The sequence below is a fragment of the Pseudorasbora parva genome, chromosome 7 (assembly GCF_024679245.1).
Source record: "Pseudorasbora parva isolate DD20220531a chromosome 7, ASM2467924v1, whole genome shotgun sequence".
In the NCBI taxonomy this organism is placed as follows: Eukaryota; Metazoa; Chordata; class Actinopteri; order Cypriniformes; family Gobionidae; genus Pseudorasbora; species Pseudorasbora parva.
This window is the reverse complement of record NC_090178.1, coordinates 29,284,577-29,297,443: the sequence shown is the minus strand read 5'-3', so window position 1 is coordinate 29,297,443 and position 12,867 is coordinate 29,284,577. Positions and strand designations below refer to the sequence as shown.

Sequence of the window (12,867 nt, the reverse complement as noted above, 5' to 3'; positions counted from 1 at the left end):
TATTATGTATTACATTTGTTGTGATATTGCGATAATAATGACTGCAAATTAATCACTCTCTTTATTTTACGTGTACTTAATTTTACATTGTTTCTGAAATAAAGTCCTGTCTGGGGATTGTACAGATATGCTTGTACAAAGCACATTTCACTGCCTCTGTGAAAGGATGTAGTTCGTTTAAACGAACCGCCGGAGTGAATTGACTCATTAAAATGAATCAGCCTACCGAATGCTCATGTCAGAGCGCCTCCCTCTGCAGTGGGCGGACCGATGGCCAGGGCTGCTGCTGCTGTTTGGGACACAGACAGTCTCACGGAAAACATGGCGGAGGCTGCGGCGGTCCCTCCGCATCGCTTCTTCTGTCACTGTTGTAAAGGTGAAGTGAGCCCCAAACTGCCGGTGAGTCCGCGTCGCCTGTAACGCAAAGTCAGTTCATCTTAGGTGGTTTGTGTTGTTCCGTTGTCGGTCTCGTAGGTTTCGCTGTTGTGCTACAGTTAGCATGTTAGCAGTGTATCAACCTGATGTCGGCGAAAGGCCTGCCATAGCTTGTTGTTTGTATATAAACATTAAAAATAAATATATATATTAATGACCAGTATTACTAAACGTAAGACGGTTGCCTGTGTACATAATTTACTAAAGGAGAAAACGAACGCGGTTTGTCTTTATCACAAATGCTAGCCTCATATCTTGTGTTTTTGTTGCAGCATTTGTTTAAATTGTGACTCTTTAAGACATATTAGACCTTTCTAAGTGTTCCGTTCAAGCTGTTACAGTTTATAAAATGTTTTTAAATGTGCTGAACACACTGAACTATTATCAAAAGCGAAACCCGTTTATTAAATGTTTCTGTTTCTATTTTACTTCTTTGTAATGATCTGTCAATGACCGTCTAATTTCAGCACTTGTTGGTCAGTGTGTCAGTAAGTCAATCCATCATGAGCTGTCCCGATGAGGATGAGTTGTGTGTAATCCCTTGTTTACTCCCTATTTCACTTAGTAAGCGTCTTACTGTACTCCGAAGATGAATCATAACTGGTTACATGCTTTATGTATATAACGTTAGTGCGAAAGAGACTGATCAGTGTCCTCAGTTGTACTACATGTCAAGATAAGCAGCCATCGTCCTTTTTTTTGTTGGAGACACACATGACGACCTGTTCAAATCAGAGAAAAGAATAGGGAAGCCACCTCTTGAACCAGCCAGCAGTTGTTGTGACACACATTACAGGGAGTGTCTCTCCTCGTATAAGACTTTTTGTTTTAAAATTCAAATGTGTTGTAGTTCAAAAAATGCAAATCTTGTGTGTGTGTGTGTGTCCTCACAAAACCTCAGCGATCTGTTTTTGTTTACAGTGTTGAGGTCAACACTGTGATTTTCTGTATTCTGTATTCTGATTGTGATTGTCTGATTGTGGTTTTGCTTGCGTTTAGGAGTATATCTGTCCCAGATGTGACTCGGGCTTTATCGAGGAGGTTACGGAAGACTCCAGGTGAGCTCACTGGCTGCACTTCCTCATTCGTTGTCTCCTATGGCATGTTGTAACTCCTGCACTTCTAGATTACAATGGTGGCTCTTGCAGTGCCTTATTGTGTATGTAAATAAGTAGAACGCATCATCTGATTCATAGCACCACCTGCCAAAATGGGTTCCTATGATGTATTTTCATTCATGGTTTGTGTCACCATTCTGCTAGAGGAACATCAATGATATGAGTAAATTGCATTTAATTTCCAGTTCGGTTTAAGTTTCATTTGTAGTATGTTGGAATTTTTGGGGGAAAGGGTTTAAATTAGTGGTTCTCAATCCTGGTCTTCGATTACTGCAGCACTGCACCGATTTGATCTCTTTTTCAACACACTTTTTGTTTGTATGATTAGGTCTCATTAGGTCTCACTCCTAATATGATTAGGTCTCAATTCGTTTGTATGATTATGTATGATTAGGTTTGTATGATTAGGATAGTAGGCCTGTGCTGTGTCTGAAATAATGTAATTTTTATGGTATGCACTAAATAGGACCTCTCTAACATTGATTGAAGTTCTTTGGAATAGTATTAAGACATTGCTGGAAATATTACACATCATGTTTCAGTTGTCCACTGACTCTGTTCTTTTGCTTATGATGTAATAAAAGCAACCATGAAAATAAGTAGCTTGAGTGCTGTTCAACAAGTAATGTCAAATTATGTACTTGGTACCTTAGTAGCCGATTTGTTAACTTGCATAAAAATGAAAATTATATATACAATCATTTGAATAAACATTAAGTAGTATGGTGTAATCTTTTATTTCCTAGAAACAGTCTTGTTGAAATTATAAATATTAGGGAGAATTATTTTTTAAAAACAGGATATAATATCATAGACCCTCATGACCGTGTCAAGGTTAAAAAAAATCTCTTAAAATGTCAGATAATTTGATAATAGTTTTTATATATGTAAAGTAAGGGATAATCCACAGCTAGCTGTGCAGTTAAACTATTTTAATGTACACAGCTAGCCGTGGATTATCCAGGTTATACCATGGTCATTTGACAGCATTGACAACTTAAAGCTGTTATTGATGTTTACAGTGCAATATTTGACCGGAAGTGTAAAAATGACATTTATTTGCATCAGTTATGCCTCATTAGATCTAGTATTCTGGCCACTTTGAATAAGACACAGAGATATGGTAGTGCTGTAAGATTACATTTATTTGAATGAATTATAGTATTTATTGGAATTATCGAGAGAGATGAGATTCCTTGGGAGTTACCTGGATCAGTGCAGCGTCTCTCTCTACTAACAATTAAGCTATGAGTTTAATTACTTGCTGAGAAATGTAATAGTGATTCAGCTTTATTTATTATTATACAACTATGGGGCTGTTGAAGGCTTGAATCTGATTGATGAACGTTCAGGGAAACGCACAGCTAAAGTTTTTCCAGGCAGGTCTTGACCGCATTACAGTTCCCTATTTCTTCGCTAAATGATTTCAGTTATTTCAAAGGTCCTTACAGCCTCTACAATAGCAAACGAACAATGACACTCACCAAGCAAATAAATATAGTGGCCACATAGCATAAAAACAACAAATTATTTCCATGTTTTTTGCCACAAAACTGTTTTATTATGCTATGTACGATTTCTCCTGCTCCTACTCAAACGGACACTCATTCAGTTGTCAGAGCTCTGACGATTTGATTAGTACAATACTTTAACAACTTAGAAGCTACGTGACATTTCTCACTAGCGAGGTAATAAAGGTGCTGTTCTTGAGTAGATAAACTGACAGTAGAGATGCTGCCGAACACTGTTGAGGCGCTTAATCTCTCTCTCCCTCTTTCTTTCACTGCATTAATAACTGCATTAGCTTGCTATCAGTGGCTGAAGCCTCCATTACTAGCTCTAAAATGACCATTTGGAATTAGCAGTGGAGGCTTGGGAAGAGATGTGTAAGAAATTATTCCTTCACGCCGTGGCCACATTACATAAAATCCGTGGGGGATCTGTGCTCCTGAATATCTCTCTCTCTCTCTCTCTCTCTCTCTCTCTCTCTCTCTCTCTCTCTACGCGCTACAATGAAAACAATAATATAGAACAGTCATTCTTCAATTTATTATTTTCAACTTTTCTAATCTGATTGCTCCCTGTTGCATTTGTTGAACACAGTCAGATGATGCAATAGGTCATTTGGGTATTGTGTATTTTTGTATAGTATATAGTGGGGATAGCTGTGAGCTTTTGCAGGCAAAATTCTAGCAAACAATAAACTTAATTTCATATTTGCTTGGTTTTTAGTTAGTTATAACTAAAGCTAACATTAAAACAGATGTTTCCTTAGGAGGTGCCTTCATACTAAAATGCTTCTGTCATTGGCTGTGGGCACTGTGGAATAGTAAGACAGTTGTTTTAGCTTTCTGATGCAGCCTTCAAGTGGGTGAGACATCCAAAATGTGCATTTCGGGATTGAGAAGCACTGGTTTAGATCAATGACTCTCACTGTCACTGTGACAGTCAGCTGTACTGCAGTTTATGTTGCCAAGTTCCGTGAAACAGCAATATGGTCCCTGGCTATCCTAGTAGCCAGGTCTGACATGAATGTGATTGTTTACTCCTCAGTCTTCTGGACAGTAGTTCAAATAGCCTTGATGACACAGCTTCACAGTTTGCTGAGGTATGTGGACCCTTTCCTTCCACGACATCTCACCTGTCTGAGATTGTGTAGCTATTGATAAGAAGTTTATGTATACGTTTTAATGAGGTACATTTTACTGCTCATTCAGAACTATCCCTTTAACCCTCTTTTTTTCCTGTAGCTATGGCAGCTGTTATTCGTGGAGAGGCCGTTTAGTGTGGATCTAGAAAGTCCTGACTCTGAGCGGGTCCCAGGAGGGGGCAGTGGATCTGGAAGTCTCGGAGCCGGACCGTTCAGCGGTTCTGTGCCAGGTGGGCTTAGTGGGCTTAGTGGACCCCTGGGTGGCCCACTAAGTGGAGCAGAGCACTGGGGTCCTGGTCGTCCTCCACGCCTGCACACTCAGAGGAGGTACCGATCCAGAGGAAGCAGTCGACCGGAACGCTCTCCTGCTGTCGAAGGGTAAATTAAATATCTCAGTTCTGTATCCCAAGTCTGTGGGTTAGTTTTCATTCTCTTTCATTTTTCTTGAGGTAGATTCTCTTTCGCATTTTAATCAAAATCTGCGTTGAAGACCTATTCACACCAAATGCCTGTATAGCCCCAATAGTCAGTATGCTTAATGAAGACCAAATTGTCTCCAATACTGTGGATAGTGCTGATCTACAAATGCACATTCAGCAGACAGTCAGAAAGCAAACATAGCAGAATAAACAAGCTGTTGTGATGCATTTTGAGGATTATAGAATTTTTTTTTTTTGGAAGTACAATGATGCATAAATCTGTCTCTGTCTAGTGTGAGTGTGACTGTGCATACATGCATGCACCGATCAGGCATAACATTTATGAGCACTGACAGGTGAAGAGAATAACACCAATTATCTCTTCATCACGGCAGTAGTGGGTGGGCTATATTAGGCAGCAAGTGAATCTTTTTTCCCTCAAAGTTGGTGTGTTAGCAGCAGGAAAAATGTGACAAGGGTCAGATTGTGATGGCTAATCGACTGGGTCAGAGCTCCAAAACTGCAGCTCTTGTGGGGAGTTCCTGGTCTGCAGTGGACAGTATCTATCAAAAGTGGTCCAAGTAAGGAACAGTGGTGAACCAGCGACAGGGTCATGGGCTGCCAAGGCTTATTGATCCACATGGGGAGTGAAGGCTGGCCTGTGTGGTCTGATCAAACAGACGAGCTACTGTAGCTCAAATTGCTCAATAAGTTAATAATAGGTGTCAGAATACACAGTGCATCGCAATTTGTAGTGTATGGGACTGCATAACTGCAGACTAGTCAGGGTGCCCATGCTGAGCCTTGTCCACCACCGAAAGTGCCAACAGTGGTTACGTGAGCATCAGAACTGGACCAAAGAGCAAGTTGGTGTAGTCTGATTAATCACGTTTTCTTTTATATCGCATGGATTGCCGGGTGTGCGCGCTTACCTGGGGAACACATGGCATCAGGATGCACTATGGGAAGAAGGCAAGCCGGTGTGATGCTTTGGGCAATGTTCTGCTGGGAAACCCTGGGTCCTGCCATCCATGTGAATGTTACTTGTGTACATGGACAGCCATGTAAACCCTTTCATGAAAACAGTATTTCCTGGTGGCTGTGGCCTCTCTCAGCATGATAATGCATCCCGCAACAAAGAAAAAAGTGGTTTAAAAATGGTTTTAGGAGCACATTAGCAACAACTAGTTTGAAGTGTTGACTTGGCCTCCAAATTACCCAGATCTCAATCCAATTTAGGATCTGTGGGATGTGCTGAACAAGCAAGTCCAATCCATGGAGACCCAAACCTCGCAACTTACAGGAACTAAAGGATCTGCTGCTAACATCTTGGTGCCATATACCACAGCAGAAAAAAACATTAGTTAAAAAACTAAATAAATTGCATATAATAATAATAACATTTATTGATATCTTTTAATATTGATATTTGGTGTGAAAAGGCCAGTTGACCATTATACATTTAACTTGACAAACTGGAAATAGGCATAATGATTAGCACAAAAAAAATGGTAATAGATTAAGGTGGTAAGCTTGTTTTGAATGGTTTATATCCCAGCTTAGAAATATGAGTGAGACTCTTCTTCTCAAGGATGATGTATGAAACTGTTTTGTTCCATAAAATATGTAGTGCCTCTACGTCTAGTGTTAGTTTTAAATTAGTTACTGACAATATTTACATGTGTTGTATGAGTCAGTTCACTGATTAAAACATGAAATGTCAAAAAATATGGAAGTTGTCAGAATTCCCCCCTACCAATATCAGTTCCTCACTGATGTCTCTGCTTTCCTTCTAGAATAGTACAGCAGTTTCTTGCAGGCCTTTTCGCCAATTCAGGAGTACCAGGCTCTCCTCCGCTGACATGGTAAAGAAAGCATTTCCATTCAATATTAATGTAACTGTAATTTACAGTCGGTACGACTATCAATACATACATGTACAATGTTTTCTCCAATCTCAGTTTAAACAAACATGATAAAGGTGTGTGTGTGTGTGTGTGTTAGGACGGGAATGCTGCACTCAAACCCCGGGGACTATGCCTGGGGACAGGGGGGTCTGGATGCAGTCATCACACAGGTATTTGAGCAGGATAATGCATGTGCTAGGGGTTGAACAACTTAGATTTTTTAAGTCGACATTTGTGTGATGAAAGTCCAGTTGACACCGACTAGTTGCTGATGACGAAATTAATTAACAAATAAGCCTGAACCTTGAGCTGAGACACAAACGCAGGTTTTCTTCTGCACAGCTATGGCATATGACAGCGCTGCCCAAGTTTATTGCTCCTACATAGCAGCTTTTTTTTTATTAGGTTTTTTTGTCTTTGGGTCGTTATATTCTGCTTGTTCTGAATAAGATACAGATAAAGTAACACAATAAAGATGATTTATATGAATGCATTATAAAGAGAGAGAGAGAGAGAGAGAGAGAGAGAGAGAGAGAGAGAGAGAGAGAGAGAGTTGCATGTGAATTAATTGTACCTGTCAGCGTCTTTAACTAGTGAAACTGTAAGTTTATCAAGAAATATATTGTAACGCGGTTTGTAGATGGGAAGGAAGGAGGCGGGAACCGGCGAACGTTCAACAAACTTTATTCAAAAGAAATAAACAAAATGAAAGTAAAACCGCGGGCAGCCCCTCACGGACGACTGCCCGCGAACACACAAAATAAAAGGTGGGCAGCCCCTCACGGACGACTGCCCACAAACACATAAACAAAACTAAACATAAACTCCAGGCCTGGTCCTCTCTCCTCTTCCGCAGCTCTTGCTCCTCCTTATATGCTCCCGTCACATGGCCGCGAGACGAGACCGGTGTGCCACGCAGCTGGCACTCGTGAACGTTAATCACCGGCCCGCTCTCGCGGTCCCTCGCCCCGCTGCCTGTCACACCACATATATGCTAGAACCTTTCAGTTTCTAAGTTACTTAATTGATAAATCACAGAAACAGTGTTGAAAGTAAATTTCTGTGCTACTGAATATGATTCTGTGTGCGGCGCGTGCAGTCTCCGCATGATGTGCAAGCTGTGTGTGCATTAATGCAGCACGCATTAGTTTAGAACAGTGGTTAACTTGTAGAATTTACTGTTAAAAACTTTGCACCGCAGTAACGGGAGTACAGCCGATAGCGAACAATGTGTATACACAACGGCTGTCCGACTTCACTCACGCCTTCATTCACTCCTTCAAGTGAACTGTATTAGTGGACTAACATAGGAAATAGTGAATAAGGGTTTATGGGGTGATTTTGGATTCTAGTAGCACGTTACCTGATCCTACTGTTACTCTGTGCAAACAAGCTGATCATTTCTGTGTTTCTCTCACTCAGTTACTGGGTCAGTTTGAGAACACTGGTCCTCCTCCTGCTGAGAAAGAGAAAATTTCCTCCCTCCCCACTGTTATCATCTCTCAGGAACACACTGGTTAGTCTCTTCTCTCTCTTCCCTTTTCTTTGAAACTCTTGTCATTTTTCTCTTCTGGTCTGTGAAGGGACACTGTGTAATTTTAGTTATGAACTAAGTCTCACAGACGCAGTAGGGGTCCTTGACCTACCAGTATGTGCCTTGTGTGGTGATGAATTATAATTCCTATTTAAGGCAACGCTCGTCGACCAAAATCTCATTATTCTTACCCCCTCTCTCTCCTTCTTATTGTCTCTTCTAGACTGCAATATGGAGTGCCCTGTATGTAAGGAAGACTATACGATTGGTGAGCCGGTCCGGCAGCTGCCCTGTAACCACATCTTCCATAGTGACTGCATTGTGCCCTGGCTTGAACTGGTGAGAGAAACAATAGAGAGGAAGCAATGGAACAATAGGGAAAGAAAGAGGAAAAGACATAGGAAAAAGTTCAGGAAAACATTTAGATATGAGAATCTTTTGAAGTAGGGGGAAAAAATGATGCGGTTATGAAAAAATTCCTAGATGACTAGTAAGCACAGATATTTATAGAAAGCATTTTTTTTAATCTACAAGAATCTGATAAATAGAATGAAAAGAGGTGTCACACTTCAAAATTATAAATGTAAAAACATCTGAAACATTTTAGTAGTGTTGTATGTAGGGATAGTTCACCCAAAACATTCTGTCATTGGTCCAAACCTCTGAGATTCTTTCTTCTGTTGAACACAAAAGAAGATATTTTAAAGAATGTTGTTAACCAGACAGTTGACGCTTACCATTGACTTCCTTTGTTTTTTATTTGTTTTCCCTTACTATGGAAGTCATTGGCTGCCGTCAACTGTGGTTACCAACATTCTTTAAAATATCTTCTTTTGTGTTCAACAGAAAAAAAAGAAACTCAGGTTTGGAAAAATAAAAACAAATTGGCCAACTATCCCTTTGTTTGAAGGTATTGGTCTTGTCTACGGTCTCGAATGTATTTGTGCTCATTTTGTCTCAGTCTAAGGGGACTCAGGATTTTATTTCAAGACCACAACTGCAGGGATATATAGCTAAATTGCCAATGCATTGTCTGATTTATTTCTTAACATCACCAATGTGATTGGATGTAAAACGTACTGCTTTAAATGCTACTAATAACTTAAATCTAATTTGATTTATTTTGTTATTGAAGTGCAGATCAGAAATTAATGGAGAATTGTCAAAAATGTCACCAAAATGAATAAAAATGGCCACAATTTTAAGGTGGGGTAGGTAAGAATTGATTCAAAAACCCTTTTTTCAAATTTGTTTAAACTTTCTTTATATATCAATAATAATTAATACTAATAATATGTAAGTACTCTGAAAAAGAAAGTACAAAATTTGAGTGTCTGTAGACCTCTCACGACTGTTTTAAAGACAGCTAATTATTTCCATTCACTCCACCTTCTCTCTTCTGGGCTCTTTCCAAAGCCACGCCCCCAAAATACATGAACGCACTACACCGGACGCATTATTTACCTCAGACGAGCAGAGTGCATGTAGTCACATCATGTCAGAATCACATGTAATAAAAAATCTAACTTTATCAGTATCAATATAAACAAATAAGATGACTTTTAGTACTCACTATCAATCTAGAATACCGATACTTACATATTATATTTATAAGGCAAAGAAAACGGGTAGCATTGATAAAAACATAAGTAAACATAGGTAGAGAATATAAAAACAAACCAAAGGTTGGAAATAAACGTGCAGGTAAAGTTCCCGGTGAACATGGTAAAAGAGTTCAGACAGAGGGTAGTAGCTAAAGCTAACTTAGTTCTAAAAAAGTTCCTGGAAGCGGTGTACTATCTTTTACACATGCATTTTGTTATCTAAAGTTACATTTCGCAAAATTCAACACGACAGCGATCAACTTGAGCTAAGCATATTGAGTATTTATCATCTCTACTAATGGCTAACTGTACAACATTGTAACTTTATGCTAAGTAATGTTATGTTAGCTATATTAGGCAGCTTCATGTGCTCTTGATACATGCTTCATGAAAACATAAACCAAAAAAATGTATAATCAAAATGAAATATTACCTGTCCAGCAGAAATACAGCCAGTGAGCAGTCGTTTTTCAGTCTCTTGAGGTCCCTCAGTTCTCGCCATCGTTGGAAAGTCACGCCGATATTTACTCGCGTTTGATTTCTTTGTTTATCCGAAGACTTTTTGTGCATTGCCTTTTCTTGTACTGTCTTCCTTTTTTTGCATCGTTTGCCTTCGCTGACTACAAAACCCGGCACTGTGAATTTTGAATGCTCTTTCTCTGAAATTATTTTGCATAACGGATGCGCGCACTTGGGCAGATCCTGTAGCGAAAGCGGTGGTTGCCATGGTAGCGAGAGAGAGTGACAGTCGCCCAAACCAATCACTTTTTTCGTCCTGAAAGAAAATAATGAGCGGTGTTTATTGCAGATTAAACAGTCTAGAGCCACTTGATTTTTATACTCTCTTTTTCAGATTACTTGCATTTGAATTATGTATTGACATATAGGAAAGTTTAAACAAATTTGGACAAAAGTGTTTAAGATCATTCCTACCTACCCTACCTTTAGGATATGTATTATAACATGATAGGCCTTTTTTTTAGCTGTTTTCACGAAAATGAGCACGATTGTAAATGTGATATTGATTTTATATAAACATTCAATATTATTATTGAGTATTGATATAATTTGTAACAGCTTTATATAGTGTATTATTATTCAAATTGTATTAATTGATTAAATATAAGAAATGTATCTGGCAGTTTAAGTGGATCCTTTAGATGGATTTTAAGAAGTGCTGTCTGGTCTCGGCCCTACCTTGATCTTGTCTTGGACTCGGTTTTGTTCTTGACCACAACACTTTTACATTTTAGTGCAGATGAGCAAAGTCTTTTTTCAAACACATTTTATTGACATCTCTGCGATTTAACTATGTACTTTTCAGGGAACTAAAGTCATCAAAACTTAGAAATATCACAAACGGAAATAACTATGTGGTGACCAAGAAAATGTTTTGTACTGATTGTTTGTCCAGACCAGGAGTTTTCAAACTTTTTTATGCCATGGTTCCTAAAAATAGGATAATCCTCTTCCATAAAGCCAGCTATACATTTTCCAAATTTATTTATTCAAGGCTGTTCAAAAGTTTCAGGGTCATTAAGACTTGGATTTATTTGTTAAAAAACAGTAATATTGTGAAATTAAATGTTCTAATTTATTTCTGATGCAAAGCTGAATTTTCAGCATCATTACTTCAGTTTTCAGTGTCACATGGTCCTTTAGAAATCATTCTAATACGATGATTTGATGTTCAAGAAACATCCGTTGTGCTGCTTAATATTTTTGTGGGAATTATGATACCTTTTCTTAGGATTCTTTAAACAGCTTTTATTTGAAATAGTTAAGATTTAATTTATAATGCAAAGTAAGTAAAACATGTATTTAATGTTTCATTGTAACGTAAAAGTATTATAGTTAGTTACAGTGAAGTATCTATAACCATTATAGATGGTTCACCAAAAAATGAAAATTACATGATTTACTCACCCTGAAGCCATCCTAGGTGTATGTGACATTGTTCTTTCAGACGTATACAATCTTAACAAAAAAATAATAAAAATGTATTTAAAAAATGTCCAAGCTTTATAATGGCAGTGAATGGCTGTTTCTGTTTTGAAGTCCATAAAAGTGCATCTATCCATCATATAACTGCTCTACATGGCTCCGGGGCTTGATAAAGGCCTTCTGAAGCAAAGCGGTGCATTTGTGTTAGGAAATTTTACAAACTGTGATCCCTAACTTTGCTTACTGTTGTACGCACGTTTCAGTCTATGGCGTGTCTAAATTCACACTGTTGGAATAAAGTTTTTAGTCACTTGTGAGGTTCAAACTGTAATTTCAGTATCACAAATAGTCACTGACAAACCCTTCTCTCTTCTTCCTCCTTAAAGCACGACACGTGTCCTGTGTGCAGGAAAAGCCTGAATGGGGATGAAAGCGGCACTCAGTCCTCTTCAGAGCCTTCCTCCCTAAACACTGATCCTCGCACACCGGAGAGATGGTCCTTCTGAAACACACACTCTCTCACACGCGCACACACACACGTCCGCCCGTCTCACCCGAGCTCTCTGTCTTAACCCAAGCTTGTTTGTCTCTTTCTTTTTTGTCTATACTTTGTGTTCATCCCATCATGCTGGTATATTTTTACTATGGTTTGTTTACTTCTTTTCTCTAACCTTCTTTATTTGTGTCTATTCCAAGGTATCTAAATCTTTTGCATATTCTTAGACATCTTTGATTCCTTCCAGTTTTCTGCATCGCATCTCTAGTTTATCCATTCTTATTCCTACCCCGGGTGAACAAACAAACAGTGTAGGATGAGGGTAGGGTCGGGCACATATTGTTGCTTTAGCAGCACAACTCCCAACCCACATTTAGATCGTACAGTGTTTGGTTTCCCAGAGACGAGCTGTACTCCTCAGATAGCGCCTCTTACCGTTCAATGTGAATTCTCGTTGGGATGGGGTGGCGTGTCTTTGCGGTTTATAAATGTCGCTTTACGTCCACAGGCCTTTTGTTGTTCTTGCATCCTTTTTTTCCCACCACTTGTCCAGGGGATCATGAAGTTTTGTCTCTCCCCCCTCTATCTCTGGTGTGTATATATCACAAACCCATCAATGTCATTCAGTTTAATTTAGATCTTTTCACACTCATTTCTATTACAGTTTTTTCTAATGTAAATAATTTTAGTTGGAAAACTCATTTAAGGAAGACAAAAAACATTGATGATGAAAATGACAATGAATCGCTAAATATTAAAG

At 38.9% G+C, this 12,867-nt stretch overlaps 1 protein-coding gene across 1 annotated transcript; it reads left to right on the top strand.

The window, feature by feature from the left end:
* The first annotated feature begins 265 nt into the window (after positions 1–265).
* rnf115a (ring finger protein 115a) lies at positions 266–12,302 on the top strand. The gene is made up of 9 exons (XM_067449011.1): positions 266–399; positions 1,435–1,493; positions 4,107–4,161; positions 4,304–4,581; positions 6,419–6,487; positions 6,627–6,699; positions 7,952–8,045; positions 8,287–8,402; positions 11,998–12,302. The coding sequence occupies exons 1-9, from the start codon at positions 271–273 to the stop codon at positions 12,115–12,117; spliced, it is 993 nt and encodes a 330-aa protein (XP_067305112.1). The 5' UTR covers positions 266–270; the 3' UTR covers positions 12,118–12,302.
* The last annotated feature ends 565 nt before the right edge of the window (positions 12,303–12,867 follow it).

What these genes read in the sequence shown, in the direction of transcription:
- rnf115a (XM_067449011.1), top strand. Translation starts at nt 271, where the DNA reads ATGGCCAGGGCTGCTGCTGCTGTTTGGGACACAGACAGTCTCACGGAA. An exon ending in CAGCTTCACAGTTTGCTGAG is followed by an intron (nt 4,162 to 4,303) that starts GTATGTGGACCC and finishes TTTTTCCTGTAG; the next exon opens with CTATGGCAGCTGTTATTCGT. An exon ending in GGCTCTCCTCCGCTGACATG is followed by an intron (nt 6,488 to 6,626) that starts GTAAAGAAAGCA and finishes TGTGTGTGTTAG; the next exon opens with GACGGGAATGCTGCACTCAA.